Source organism: Mytilus galloprovincialis, chromosome 10 (assembly GCF_965363235.1).
Source record: "Mytilus galloprovincialis chromosome 10, xbMytGall1.hap1.1, whole genome shotgun sequence".
Taxonomy (NCBI): domain Eukaryota; kingdom Metazoa; phylum Mollusca; class Bivalvia; order Mytilida; family Mytilidae; genus Mytilus; species Mytilus galloprovincialis.
In genome coordinates this window covers 80,986,698-81,000,484 of record NC_134847.1, presented here as the reverse complement: position 1 = coordinate 81,000,484, position 13,787 = coordinate 80,986,698, and the positions used below count along the sequence as shown (strand labels likewise).

The following is a 13,787-nucleotide window of genomic DNA, read 5'->3' as shown; positions in this document are numbered from 1 at the left end:
TTTGATAGATAATAACCTTAAGGTGTTGATCAATAAAGTTAGCCTTATTTCAACACATATGTCATCTTTTTCAATCAAATATAATATAGCTACAAATATAGTATGAAGTATAGATAAGCTATTTGAGGCCATATTATTTCTATTACCTGTTTATATGGGTGCTGTATCGATTTGTCCGGTGACATATGAAACTAATTAATGAAATAGCTGCATCTAATGATTCTAATTTTCAAATGTCAATATCATCAACATGAAATAGCGGAAAAAAGAGAGTTTATAGATTTTTAAGTGTACCAAAAATACAACTAAAAGAATCGAACTCAAACCATTAGGTTTCTATTTCCGTCATCTGTCTAAAGTTCACAATATTTCAATTAAAATCAAATGTATGTACGATCACCAATAAGCTTGAGAGGCAACACTTCTCTTTGTTCTTGGCTACTATATATGCAAAATGTATGTCTGTCTGTTCAGAAAATGGTCTGAAATAACCGTCAAGATTAATGAAGTATTAATCAAAATTATTCAAGGATTTTTTTGTAGCAGTGGTTTCGAAGTGTTATAATTTAAAAAGAAAATATTCTCTTAGTTAAAGTGAGTTTTGTCTAGCTTTTTAGTCAATAAAAAGTCCAGAATATTTATAGAAAAATCTAATAAATAATGTTACGGCCTTCCGATAAACAGCATGTGATTTAAATGAACAATTCTATTGATTGGGAATCTTTGTTGTAACATAAATCTCTTCATAAATCTTAAGTTATAATACTTGTAATTAGGACATTCTAATTTAAAAACCCGTAGATTTAAAAATTAGACCTTTACAATGCGGGTTACTTAAAAGATAAGTCCTCCTTTGTGTAAAAGTATCGATATTTTTCAATAGGCTACGATCAAATGAATAATCAACCAAAACAGATATATTCCAATGACATTCCATGGTGTGGGTATATTCTTACATTGTTTTGTGACATGACAAACACAATCACTTGTATTGGATGTAAAGACGTGTGTGTATTGGCAAGAAACAACCAGATGATTGGCAAGAAATAAACAAACTAGACGTGTACACGCAAGGAACTATTATTCAGATAATTAGAGACCTGTCTTTTCAGTGTATACCGATCCTCGACATGAGATAATGTCAGTCTGTGTTCGGAAATATTGTGTAACAGTTCTAATGTATGTGTAACTATTTACATATTTCTTTAATAATTCTTCAAGATCTTTTGAGTGACAAAGATACAGAAAAAACTTGAGATATTCAGAAGTGTACCAGAAATACGCACACAGAAAATAATTGGCAGATTCAGTTAAAAAGACATCATGGTTTTCGTCAGAAGAACGACGACTGTGAGTTATTCATGGACACCACAGTACCAACAGCCACAGAGAAACAACAGAACAAAATTACAATATAGGAAACCTACAAAATCGGTAAGATATTATTGTTTTTATATTAAATATTTACATACTTTCTCTGCACTACAGAAAACCTACCAAATCGGTAATTCTTACCACAATTTTATCGAGGGGCTAGCTGAGGACCACCTCAGGGTGCGGGATTTTCTCGCTGCTTTGAAGGCCCATTGGTGGCCTTCGGCTGTTGTCTGCTCTTTGGGCTGGTTTTTATCTCTTTGACATATTCCCCATGTCCATTCTCAATTTTATTTTACATACGAACTCTGCACTACAGAAAACCTACCAAATCGGTTTTAATTTATTCTATATGTTATGAACCGAAGGAACAACATATAACACCAACCAAATATAAGATATTTTCCAAACTATTTATTAATATACTAGTACAAACTAGATCTTCAGTACACATGTAAAAGCATCAAATTTTAAAAGATAAATTCCATTTTATTTTATAGAACAATCTTCTCAAATCTCCAATACCAAAATACCAAACAAACGTGAGAGATATTTCATTTTTTACATACATTCAGTAAATTACTAAATCTAAAATTATACAGAAAATTAACCAAATCTTTTATATTTTCTTGAGAAAGCAATTTCTGTACAAACGATATATGTGAGGATTTAAAAACATCGCTGATTAAATGGCGAATCAAATGTATATTAATTTAAACAATTTAAAAAGCATTTTGATCCATTAAAATCATTCAGGGGAATAGTTTGGTTAAAGGCAAGTTATCGTAGGTGTATAGTAATTACTAGGAAGTTTTATAAGAAACTGGACAGCTGACCAAATAGAATGATTTGCAATGTAACGATTAAAGCCTATAAATACACAGCTAAAGACTATTATTTAATGAGAATTATTTTCAAATCAATTGTAATTCAAACATTTTACCATTAGTATACATGAAGAAGCACTCGACTATTAGTATGGTGAATATCCCTTTTCAGGCGAATATGCTGTTTTATACAAAATCCAATTAATATAGAAAAACCTACTAAATAATACCAGTTTAAAACAAAGCGTTTTATCGCTCGCTATAATGAAACATTTCATGTGTTATTCAATTACTTTCAAGACTGAATTTAATGTCAACTTTAACGATTACTTGTTAGATTATAACTTTTTTTTTATTAATTATAAAGACATTATTCCAAGATAATATTTGTTTTTGTTTGTCATCACATTATAGTTGATAAAAGTTTAAAATGTCATAGACTCTACGTTAAATGAAGGAGAAGAAACTTAATAGATTAATGTTGGATCAATTCGGGTTATTGCCTGACCGCGACTCTCGATTGTACGTGTCGTAGTTAAGAATAAGTGTGACAGGTCACTCCAATAAAGTAATCCTATTTCAGTAAGTTTACACATACATGTTTTATATTAAATAAGCCTGGATTAGTGTAATACATTTTTTGTACCTCATTGATCATATCTTATATACTTTTTTGTATTAATGGAATTTTGTTTTTAGAAATCTTAGACAAAAGGACTATAGACGACTTATGTCAAAACTAATTATATACAATTGTTTGAAAACGTAACATCTCTTATTATTATTATATATAGATATTTTTTAAATAACCAACCATGTATGAATATGAAACAGAACGTTCATCTTACTTGGGAAGAACATACATGTATACCTTGATGTATACCAATTGATTGATTGTTGGTTCCTTAAGTTTACGTAATATGCTTTCATCCCTAATTCATTCAAGTCTTGTTCTAATAAAGGAGTTAATATGAATCATAATATTATCCCTTATAATGCAAATTGGTAAACTTTTTCAATACTTTGAACAGACTTATGTCTAGCCCTACCACTTTTGCTTGTGCCTGTCCTAAATCATTATCACCGTCATTGGTTGTCTGACGTATTAGTAACTTTTAGTTTGTTGTTGTCTGGGGAATACAGTGTTGATTGCCCATCTTTGATTGTTTCAGCTGTTTCTTTTTTAATCAAAAAACATTCACAGGGTTTTAATACTTTAGATTGGTTGATTATTACTAGCTCAACTTCCAGTGGCAAGCCTTTTATGTATATACAGTGCGTTTAACACAGTGGGTATTCAAGGTCGGTCGATCGCAATGAAGTGTGTGAAACTTTGAAAAGGCGTGTAATAGTTACGCTTTCACAAAAGACGTGACAATATTAAACGTCCTTATTCCAACCGGTCATTGCTGTGTATTTATATATCCCACACAAGCAATTGGACTGAGATGATTAAGAATTTGACATATTGTAAAAGACCTCTGTATAATGTCGAAGACTGTATATAGTAGAAAAAAGAAGATGTGGTATGGTTGCCAAAGAGAAAACTATCCACAAGAGACCAAAATGACACAGACATTAACAACTATAGGTCACCGTACGGCCTTCAACAATGAGCAAAGCTCATACCGCATAGTCAGCTATAAAAGGCCCCGATATGACAATGTAAAACAATTCAAACGAGAAAACCAACGGCCTTATTTGTATAAAAAAAATGAACGAAAAACAAATATGTAACACATAAACAAACGACAACCACTGAATTACAGGCTGCTGACTTGGGACAGGCACATACATAAATAATGTTGCGGGGTTAAACATGTTAGCTGGATCCCAACCCTCCTCTAACCTGGGACAGTGGTATAACAGTACAACATAAGCACGAACTATAAAAATCAGTTGAAAAAGGCTTAACTCATCAGATGGACAAAAATACAAGTGGACGTAGCCGGGTACTTATACATCCCGACAACAAAAAGACATTTAGGAACAGATCTGAGAGTACTCGCTTGACCTGACGATATCTTGGATTGGATTTAACTTTTTATGTTGCTGTCTAGTAACTTTGTATAGCTATCTTTTTTTATCACACACCTATGCATAATATATATATTATTTTGTTTTATTCAGGTTGAATCTTTCACAAATGAATCATTTTATAGTACATCAAACATGAAGTAATAGTAATTTTAAAACTCTTTCAAATTTTCAATGTTTCAAAATGCCTCTAAAGGAAATAGTAACAATTTACATAAAATATGTTGGATTCATAATTAACTTTTTTATAAAGTTTTTGACTGTTTTAGTTATTTTATTTGTTAATTTGCCATACATAAAACAATTGTCGGAAGTATATGATAAAGAGATTAATACATATTGCCCTTTCCATATCGGCAAGGGTATCATCCCTCGACCCATATCAGCACCTCGACTACGTCTCGGGCTGATATGGGGGTCTCAGGATGATACCCGGGCCGATATGGAAAAGGCCCGATGATGTATTAATCTCTTAAGTATCACACAATGGTATATGTGATGAACAAGTATCAATTTTTATCTTCCTAAGAGTTTAAATGCTTTTAAGAAAACACTATAAAGTATCACTTGAGCTTATAAATTTTATTTTATGACCATTTATAACGCCATTTCTATATGTGTCCGTTTCTTGTTAGCTGGCAACTATTGTGCATGGTGTCGGAATAACATCTGCAAAATTGAGAAAAGTAAGTTAAACATAAATATCTTAATAAGGAGATGTAAGGCATATATTTTTGTACGTCCGTCAGATTTAGCAAGCTTGCGATTTACGTAACCAAAAGTACATATAAATGGCAACATACAGTCTTCAATTATAGGCAGTTGTCTACACAAATATAAATCAAGCTCTAAATCGTTCGGAGTCTATACAAGATTGGTACAAATCAAACAAAAAACGATCATATTTTTTATATTAATCAGCCATCTTGATCTGATTAGAATTCTCTAAGTATTAAAAAACACCCCAAAAACCCATTAAATATGAATACAGCCATTTACTAAGCACACCAATATTTGGCGGAGTTAAACTTTGTTTTTAGAGGTTAACCCTCCATTTTTTAAAACTCTGATTGTTGACTGATGAAAGGTAATTAAAGAACTGGAAATCGAAAAAGCAAAACACTTACTTTGAAATAAAGGCTTAAAAGATAATATTAAAAAAAAAAACAATTCCTCAACAATTTATATCTTATTATATAATAGTCTCTTACGAAACATTATGTTGTCTTAATATCGGTTGCCGTTTTTCATGGAAGATTTCAAACAGCGCCGTATTGATAGCTAAATCAGAAATCTATAAACAATGCAAACAATAACTCCACACATTTGTAAGGCTTGTTTTGTAAAGCTGTTTCTACATAGTTAACGCCTACCTCATAGCATGTCTTTATATCATCTAATAAATCAATTTATCGATTAGGAATATAATTATTCGAAATGCATGAACTCAACCCCAAAAAAAAGTTCTCACAATATATCCGTAAAAAAATCTTTTTCAGTGGGATTATATCAAGATAACAAGGATTATCAGGAGTCTAGTAGCTTCAACAGGGGACAAATGGAAATCTTTTTTTTTTTTATTTAGTTACCTTAAGCTAACCCAACCCCCCGTAAATTTAATGTCAATGATTTATAAGTACTTGTATTCGTAGAAGCGATATTACCAGCAGGGACCTTTAAAACGCAACATTCAAGTGAAATACAATTCAATACTAGTATCCTATACTAGTAAATAAACCAGTATTACAATATAGGGGCCAATTTGATACCAATAAGAAGGGTGGAATCCATTTGAATTCTATAGTTGGATCAAAAGATACATTATTGCTATTTCCCCTCTGATTATGTCTATCGATGATTGAAACTAATAAAAATTATACGTGATGCCTGTTCTAGCGTATAAATGGTTTACCACCATCTTTAAGTATACATACAAATGGTTCAGACAATACAAAAGTAAAATATTAATAATTCTAATATGACGTGCTTCTTTAGCTTTGTAAAGAAACCATACTTTATTGTCCAATAAAATTAGTTTGCACATGCGTATATTGACGACGGCAGAAAAATGAATTTCGTCAAATTGGTAAGCATTTAATGTATTTCCTTAAATTAAAACACTTTCAAACACTAAAATGATACACATTTTGTTACTAATACTTTTACAATGGCAACAATGTGTTACAATTCGTAATTGACATATTTGACCTAGATACCACAACGTTCATGTTGGCTGTTCTAATTTCAAAACCCCTCCCTCTGAAAAACACGTTTCATCTCTCCCGTTAAAAAGGCATGTCATTGTATATAATAATTTCATTGAAACATATGTTCCGACAATAAAATATAAAATACAGTATAAGTTATTATTACTGTTGTACTGAAATGACAAAATTGTTTCATATTTCTGATAAAATGGATTGACCCTAGCAGGGAATCGAACCCCATTCTCCTATAAAAAAAAATAGGCGTAATTACCAATATACCACCAAGGTTTCCAATCCATTTTACAAATGCAACAAGATTGTCACCCAGTATTAATTTTAATCATCATGTAATACAGCATTTGAAATCGTCAGATGCACAAAGGCGTGCCCTTTGGCCTGGATCAACTTTACAAGGTGTAGCCACCGCAAGTATAAATGGATCTCTGTCAAAGGGCCCCTCCTGCCAAGTCTCGAATGTCAGCACAACTTTATCAAGGAATCCTCTATCAGATATGAACATATTTACCAATGCTACAATATTAACCGGCGGAATATTTACGATTAATTTAGTAAATAAAGACCTACCCGATTCTCCTTGTGCGTCCACCGCCATTGACGTCAACTGACTTGAAAATGTGCGTGTCAGAAATTGACCTCAAAGGAAAAGACTGTTGTAATATAACTTTTCTGTTATATTGTGACACAAATATTGTTTTAGTTAATAAATTAATTTGTTAATTTCTGTTTAAATTTTGAATTTTAGAAATACAACTTTGCGAAATTAAACTGGTTTGAACTAGTTGGATAAAAATCGACAGGAAGGTTGATGGAAGAGCCTACACAAATACGGTACACTTATGTACACAGCGAACATAGAAATTACCGTAATTGTCCTAATCAGAATCGAAATAATTGATGCCAGCTATACTTTATTGTAGTTTTAACATGGGTAGGCATTATATTCGTGTTATTTTAGCCCTCGCTATCGCTCTGGCAAAAATAATCACGAATATAATGCCTACCCATGTTAAAACTACAATAAAGTATAGCTGGCATCAATTATTTCTTAACTAACTCAGAATTCGTAGGCCATGCGCCTGTTGTCAAGATAACGCCACAACACATACTGAGGTTATCTTACGAGTACATGTATATGATTGATTTATTGGACACTGATTGTAAATTAAGATTACAAATTTGAAGTGCAGTTTGAAGTAAATTTAAGTATGTGGTATATTGTTAAATGAAATAAATTATACTTCTGTCAATACCATTAAAACAGAGATAAGTATTGTGAACGTATTACACTTGAAGTTCATGTACCTGGAAGTTCTGTTACAAGAAACTAGACTGTTATAAGTAGCCATCGGTTTAACACTGGATAATAACTGGTCCCAATTTATCATTGCATTGCATTGCATAACTTTCAGGGGATAAGATAGAGCAGTTCTAACTTGAGAAATTTGCATTCCAACTCCGTTGGGCAACGGTGACCTTAGATTAGATTAGTTATTCAATTCTGAACTCTTTTTATTATATTGTTTTACTTGTATTCGAACATCTATGTGTCATCATCTTTTGGTTCAACATCTATGTGTCATCAACTCTTTGTCAACAATTCTGTTTCATCATGTCTGCATCAACAATTCTGTGTGATCATCTCTTTTTCAACATATCTGTTTCAACTTCACTGTGTCATCATTCAATATAGGAAAGGTGCACTGACATAACCATCACCAGGGTCTGACATAACCATCACCAGTGTCTGTTAATTATATGTATTGACATATATACTATATTCTCTGTGTCATCATTTCTGTTTTAACTTCTCTGTGTCATCATCTCTGTATCAACTTCTATGTGTCATTATCTCTGTGTCACTTTCTTTGTGTCATCATCTCTGTGTCAACATCTTTGTATCAACAATGCTGTGTTTAAGCATCTCTGTCAACATGTATATGTCATCATCTCTGTGTTAATATTTCTGTTCATCATCTTTATTTCAAGATACCTGTGTCATCATCTCTGTGTCAATATATTAATTTCATCATTTCTGTGTCAACATTTATGTGTCAACATCTCTATACTCATTTCTGTTTTATTTTGTCTGTGTCAATATTTCTGTGTCTACATCTCTGTGTCACTATCGCTACATAAGTCATCAAACAATGTAACCATTTATATGTGTTATGTGGTATATCCAAACTATATATATAACATCTTAACTGTAATCACCTTTGGAATTTTAGAGTTGTGCCAGTTCATATCGCAAATAACTATTTTTTATTTTAGCATATCTTTGTGGTCTTTGCGTCGTGTTTGGAAATTTCAAATTGTACCAGCGTCTCTGATGTTCGCTTTAACTGGTTTTTGTTTTTGTTTGTAACAATTTAAAGATTGTGATAGTTTTATAATTAGAATAGATTAAAAATTGTCTGGTAACATAAATGTTTGGTTTCAGAACCAAGCTTACACACTAATAAGGGTGCTGGTTTGAGGTGGAATATACCACAACAAAGTCAGATAAACGAGAGAGTGGGGTTTTTTTTTTTTTTATCATAGAAACAATGATTGTCGTGATTTATTCTTTATGTTCACTTTAATGTGTACTGTAATCAAAGAAATCTGGATATTCCTTAATTTGAGGTTTAGAAAATCATTTTCTAAATTACAGACAACTTTGACAATATTTCCTCACTAAGTAAACCTCATGATTAGAAACTGCAATTTATTTCATAATTCAAAAAGCTAAAGTAAATTGACTTGCAGTGATATATTTACATTTCATTCTTCAAGTGGATACATTTCGTCCTTTTAAAGTTGTTACATGTATTGACGAATAAAACATACTGCAACTTCTCCATGATTAGGTATAGTACCAAAGTTCGACCAAAGTTTGAAAGGTTACACAATTTGATTTTGTTTTCAATATTAAGATAAATATCAACCTACTTTGTAATTAAGGAGGAATTCTTTCATTACTTATAACAATAACAAGAAAATATACATGCCTTTACAATTTTACCGTTCCGCAAACATTATTTGAAATTAAAATCATGTTCCAAACCCATGACTAATCATTCTTACAAATAATTATTTAAGTCACTAGTTCGATGAACTGAGTAGTTGAGAAATTAAGACAATTATACTTGCATTAAATCAAATGATTTCAACAATCCTTAAAATGAAAGAAATATTGACATTGAAATTGATCAATTCAACATTCCATTAATGTTACAATTTAAAGCACTTCCTCACTACACTTCATGCAATACTTTATCGAGAGAAAAAAACACTAATCAGGAGAAAAAAAATGAAAAAAACAAATATTTGTCTGGCAGATTTCGTGAATTAATATTTGGTCTTGGATATGAGAATTTAGACATATTGATTTTATCGCTAACGGAAATAATATTGACACAATTTTAAACAATTTAACCATCTAACCATAGAAAGTTATAATGAAAACAAGACAGTTAATAATTTATTAGACTTTATAGAAATTTAAAACCAGGTAATTTCGTCAATGACAATGAATATATTACTGCACACACAAAATGAACTGTTATTTCATGATGGAACCAGCATAGTACAATACACGGAAGTGTTAATTTTTGCATATATATATTCGTAATTTTAAATTTGTGCATTTCGTTACATTGTGGTGATAAAATGTGATTTTACTTTTTGAACGAACACTTTAATTATATTCTTTGTCTTCGGGATAATGGTTTGTCAACTTAAGACAATACATTTCTACCAATCTCAGACAATTTCTTAAAGGATTATTTTAATATTGTGACGTGTGACAATAAATTTCTATTAACATGTCTGAGTTACAGTCTAAAGTGAGATTTTCTTTGCCGCCGGTTGTTCGGCAATACGAGACTGTTCTTGTTTCAAACAAACATTTAACGTTAAAGGTAAGATTGACAAGGCTACATAGATACATGTATAGGAAGATGTGGTATGAGTACCAATGAGACAACTCTCCATCTTATAATTAGTCTCACAACTTATAAAGGCAAACCATTATAGGTCAAGGTACGGTAAAGCGTGTCTTCACGATTGGCGCTTGTATTGAATAACGATGTTACTTCACATTTGGTGTTTGTATATATCTACATGATTGTCTCACATCACAGTCTTTCTTATCGTGATCTCGGTATGTGGTGTCTTTTATCTAAAAATGACATTTTAAAAAAAGAAGATGCTAAAAGTCAATTCCAAAAATCAGAAGTCAAGGTAAAAAAACGACATTACCATGATAAAAAAAAAGGTCGTAAAGACTAACAATCTTCAACAAATCAGTACATAGAAAACAAGAAAACCAACACAAACTCACAAAAAACGGGGGTGATCGCAGGTGCTCAGAATGGGATAATATCTAGCTGAACTTGTTTAGTTTTGTTTTTGTGAAAGTTCATGAATTTGAAATTACAAACAACAAACTAAATTTAACGTTAATTCTAATATGACGTGCTTCTTTAGCTTTGTAAACAACACTGTGATAAAATTCTCGATAAAATATACTTAGCGCAGACTCAGAGATATGCATAATAATGGCTGTTACAATATACTTCCCACGTAAATCTACATGTACTGGAACCTATTTGCAGATCCTTTGCCAATTTTATTGTTTTAAAAAGTGCAATTAAAAAAGACAGGATAAAATTCGCTCAGGATAAAATTCGAATATCACGGCCCAGGCCATGTGTAAATTTCCAACAATCTATGGCTTCATGAATTATTTCTTAAACAAACATGATTATTTAAATTAATATTTTATAGTGCGTATTTCTTTGTTGTGATGTTACACTATCGTTTCAGATAAGAATGAAGGTTGGTAAACTTTTAAAACGTGTAAAACCAGTGCATTTGTTGTATCCTGAGTCAGCAACCTAATGTTCAGTGGTTGTCCTTTGATGGTGTGGTTCATCTTGTTTCTCGTTTCTCGTTTTTACTGGGCCGTCATCACCCTTTTTATATCTGGTATTTCATTTCATTTCATATCATGCTAATACATTTATGTCCGCTTATTAGTAGTAGTTGTTGTATATTCTGATATATTTACCTCTCATTCGGTATTACCAGATATAAGATAAAAAAAAAATGACAAGGAAACACTCTTTGGAAAATTCAGCTAACTGTGCACCTGTGCATAACAATGAATTCGAGCTAATGACTTTTTTTTCTATTTTTAGCTTACGAGAGCGAAGACATTTGATTTTATACCGAAACAACAGAATCCCGTGAGAACAATCACGAGACGAGAACCAGTAAGCTTAAGCTTAGATGATATATGCCATCTTGCTGAACGAGAAAGATTAAGTTATTCTGCTAAAACAAGAAGGGCAGCTGTTGAACTTGCACAAAATAAAACTCATAAGTTCGAGGAATACGCTCCAAGTCGTCCGCACACAAGCGCTAGTCGATATATGCATGATGTACGAAGAGATGCAATGACACCAAAGAGCATCCGAAGTGAACCACTCCCGTCTCGTGCCAATTCTCGTATTGGTGCGAATGACATAGACGACGATACAGATTCAGTATATCCAATTAACTATTTGGCATCTCTCCCTGTTGGAAGGGAAATTTGTGAAATCATAGGACCTCAAGTGTGTAGTCAGTGTAAACAAGACCAATCGAGACAAATGGGATTATACAAGTGTGATCAATGTTTCCCAACCTTACGGATATCACACGAGAACATGACCACAGCTGCAGTATTACGAAGATATTTACCAGATTTAAGTGAAAGTGATATTCAAGATAAAATTGCGAAAGGCGAAATTGCCAAGCCAAGACTTTTGAAAAAAAGACTCGCAATAAAAGACTATCAACAGCCGAAAAAGGAAATTCAAAAAATAGAAAACGAAGATGAAAACGAAAATAAAAACAAAAACAGCAGCAATAACAACAAAACTAGTTTGAATCGATCTTCATCGATGTTTTTTGTAAATATCAGAGATTTAAATGCAAAGATAGTGTCTGGGCAATTACATCGTGCAATGGGGTTTTCTGAAAAAGTTCAAGAAGAAGTTTTGAAGCGTCAAGAAAATCGACGAAAGCGCAGTACGCCTACACCTACAAGGAAACCGGAGTCGGAACCAGTTGCTGAGCAAAAGGAGAGAAAAGCTATATTTAATCCAGATATTCTACTCTCAGTCTCGATGCAAGTAAATGAACCTTCATTTTTCGCCGGTTCAAAAAAAGAATATGAACTTCCTGAACGTTTACCGGATCCTCTTCAATTTGCGGATATTCGGGAGAGAAGGCAATTGAACTCAAATAAAGACTTTCAGTTATGTGAATTAGAAGAAGAACCTGAAGATGATGAAGTTGCTGACATCATGAGTTGATGATTAAGTTTATAGTTTCCTATGCATCCCATATTTCAATAAATAAATTTAAAGAAGAGTTTTTGTACATGTAGGTCAATAAAAAAGAAATTTCAAAAATGAAAACAAAACAAAACGGTATTATTTAAAAATGAGATCGAATAAAGCGGATGAAGAATTTTATACTATATTTCATGATTATTTACATCACAGTTAAAAAGCCAACAACATTAGCTAAATGTTAGAACCCTAATTTAAACACCAAATGTTCAAGCTTTGTTTCGCAAGTTTTTATTTCTTGTAATTTGAAATCAAAGAATACACAGAAAAGACACAAAAATAAAATAAATGATAATACTAGCACATGTACTGATAAAAAATACTTAAATTAACACTATCATATATATATTGATAAAAAATCGTCCTGTAAACAATACAAGTACTGCTCTAATATGAGGAGTTTAAATTGCTTAATGTCCAGTGACAAACATTTCATGGATGTTAAATAAAATTATAATCCTGGTACTTTTTATAACTATTTACACCACTGGGTCGATGCCACTGCTGGTGGACGTTTCGTCCCCGAGGGTATCACCAGCCCAGTAGTCAGCACTTCGGTGTTGACATGAATATCAATTATATGGTCATTTTTATAAATTTTCTGTTTACAAAACTTTGAATTTTTCGAAAAACTAAGGATTTTCTTACCCCAGGAGTAGATTACCTCAGCCGTATTTGGCACAAATTTTTGGAATTTTGGGTCCTCACTGCTCTTCAACTTTGTATTTGTTTAGCTTTTTAACTATTTTGATCTGAGCGTCACTGATGAGTCTTATGTAGACGAAACGCGCGTCTGGCGTATAAAATTATAATCCTGGTACTTTTGATAACTACAATTAAATACAAAGTTAGTATACTACTATGATAACATTAACAGTATCAATTTAAATGCACCAGAAACGCATTTACACAATAAACGTCTCTTCAATGATACTCGA

The 13,787-nt window shown here is 32.0% G+C and overlaps 1 protein-coding gene across 2 annotated transcripts; it reads left to right on the top strand.

Annotated features, from left to right (window-relative positions):
- Positions 1–835: 835 nt before the first annotated feature.
- Positions 836–12,868, top strand: LOC143048543 (uncharacterized). Of its 2 annotated transcripts, none has more exons than XM_076222267.1 (2): positions 836–1,434; positions 11,650–12,868. In XM_076222267.1, exons 1-2 carry the CDS (start codon positions 1,324–1,326, stop codon positions 12,808–12,810), a joined length of 1,272 nt encoding a protein of 423 aa, XP_076078382.1. In that variant the 5' UTR covers positions 836–1,323; the 3' UTR covers positions 12,811–12,868. The 2 variants fall into 2 exon arrangements, with proteins under 2 accessions (XP_076078382.1, XP_076078383.1); XM_076222268.1 differs by lacking the exon at positions 836–1,434 and adding an exon at positions 10,003–10,368.
- The last annotated feature ends 919 nt before the right edge of the window (positions 12,869–13,787 follow it).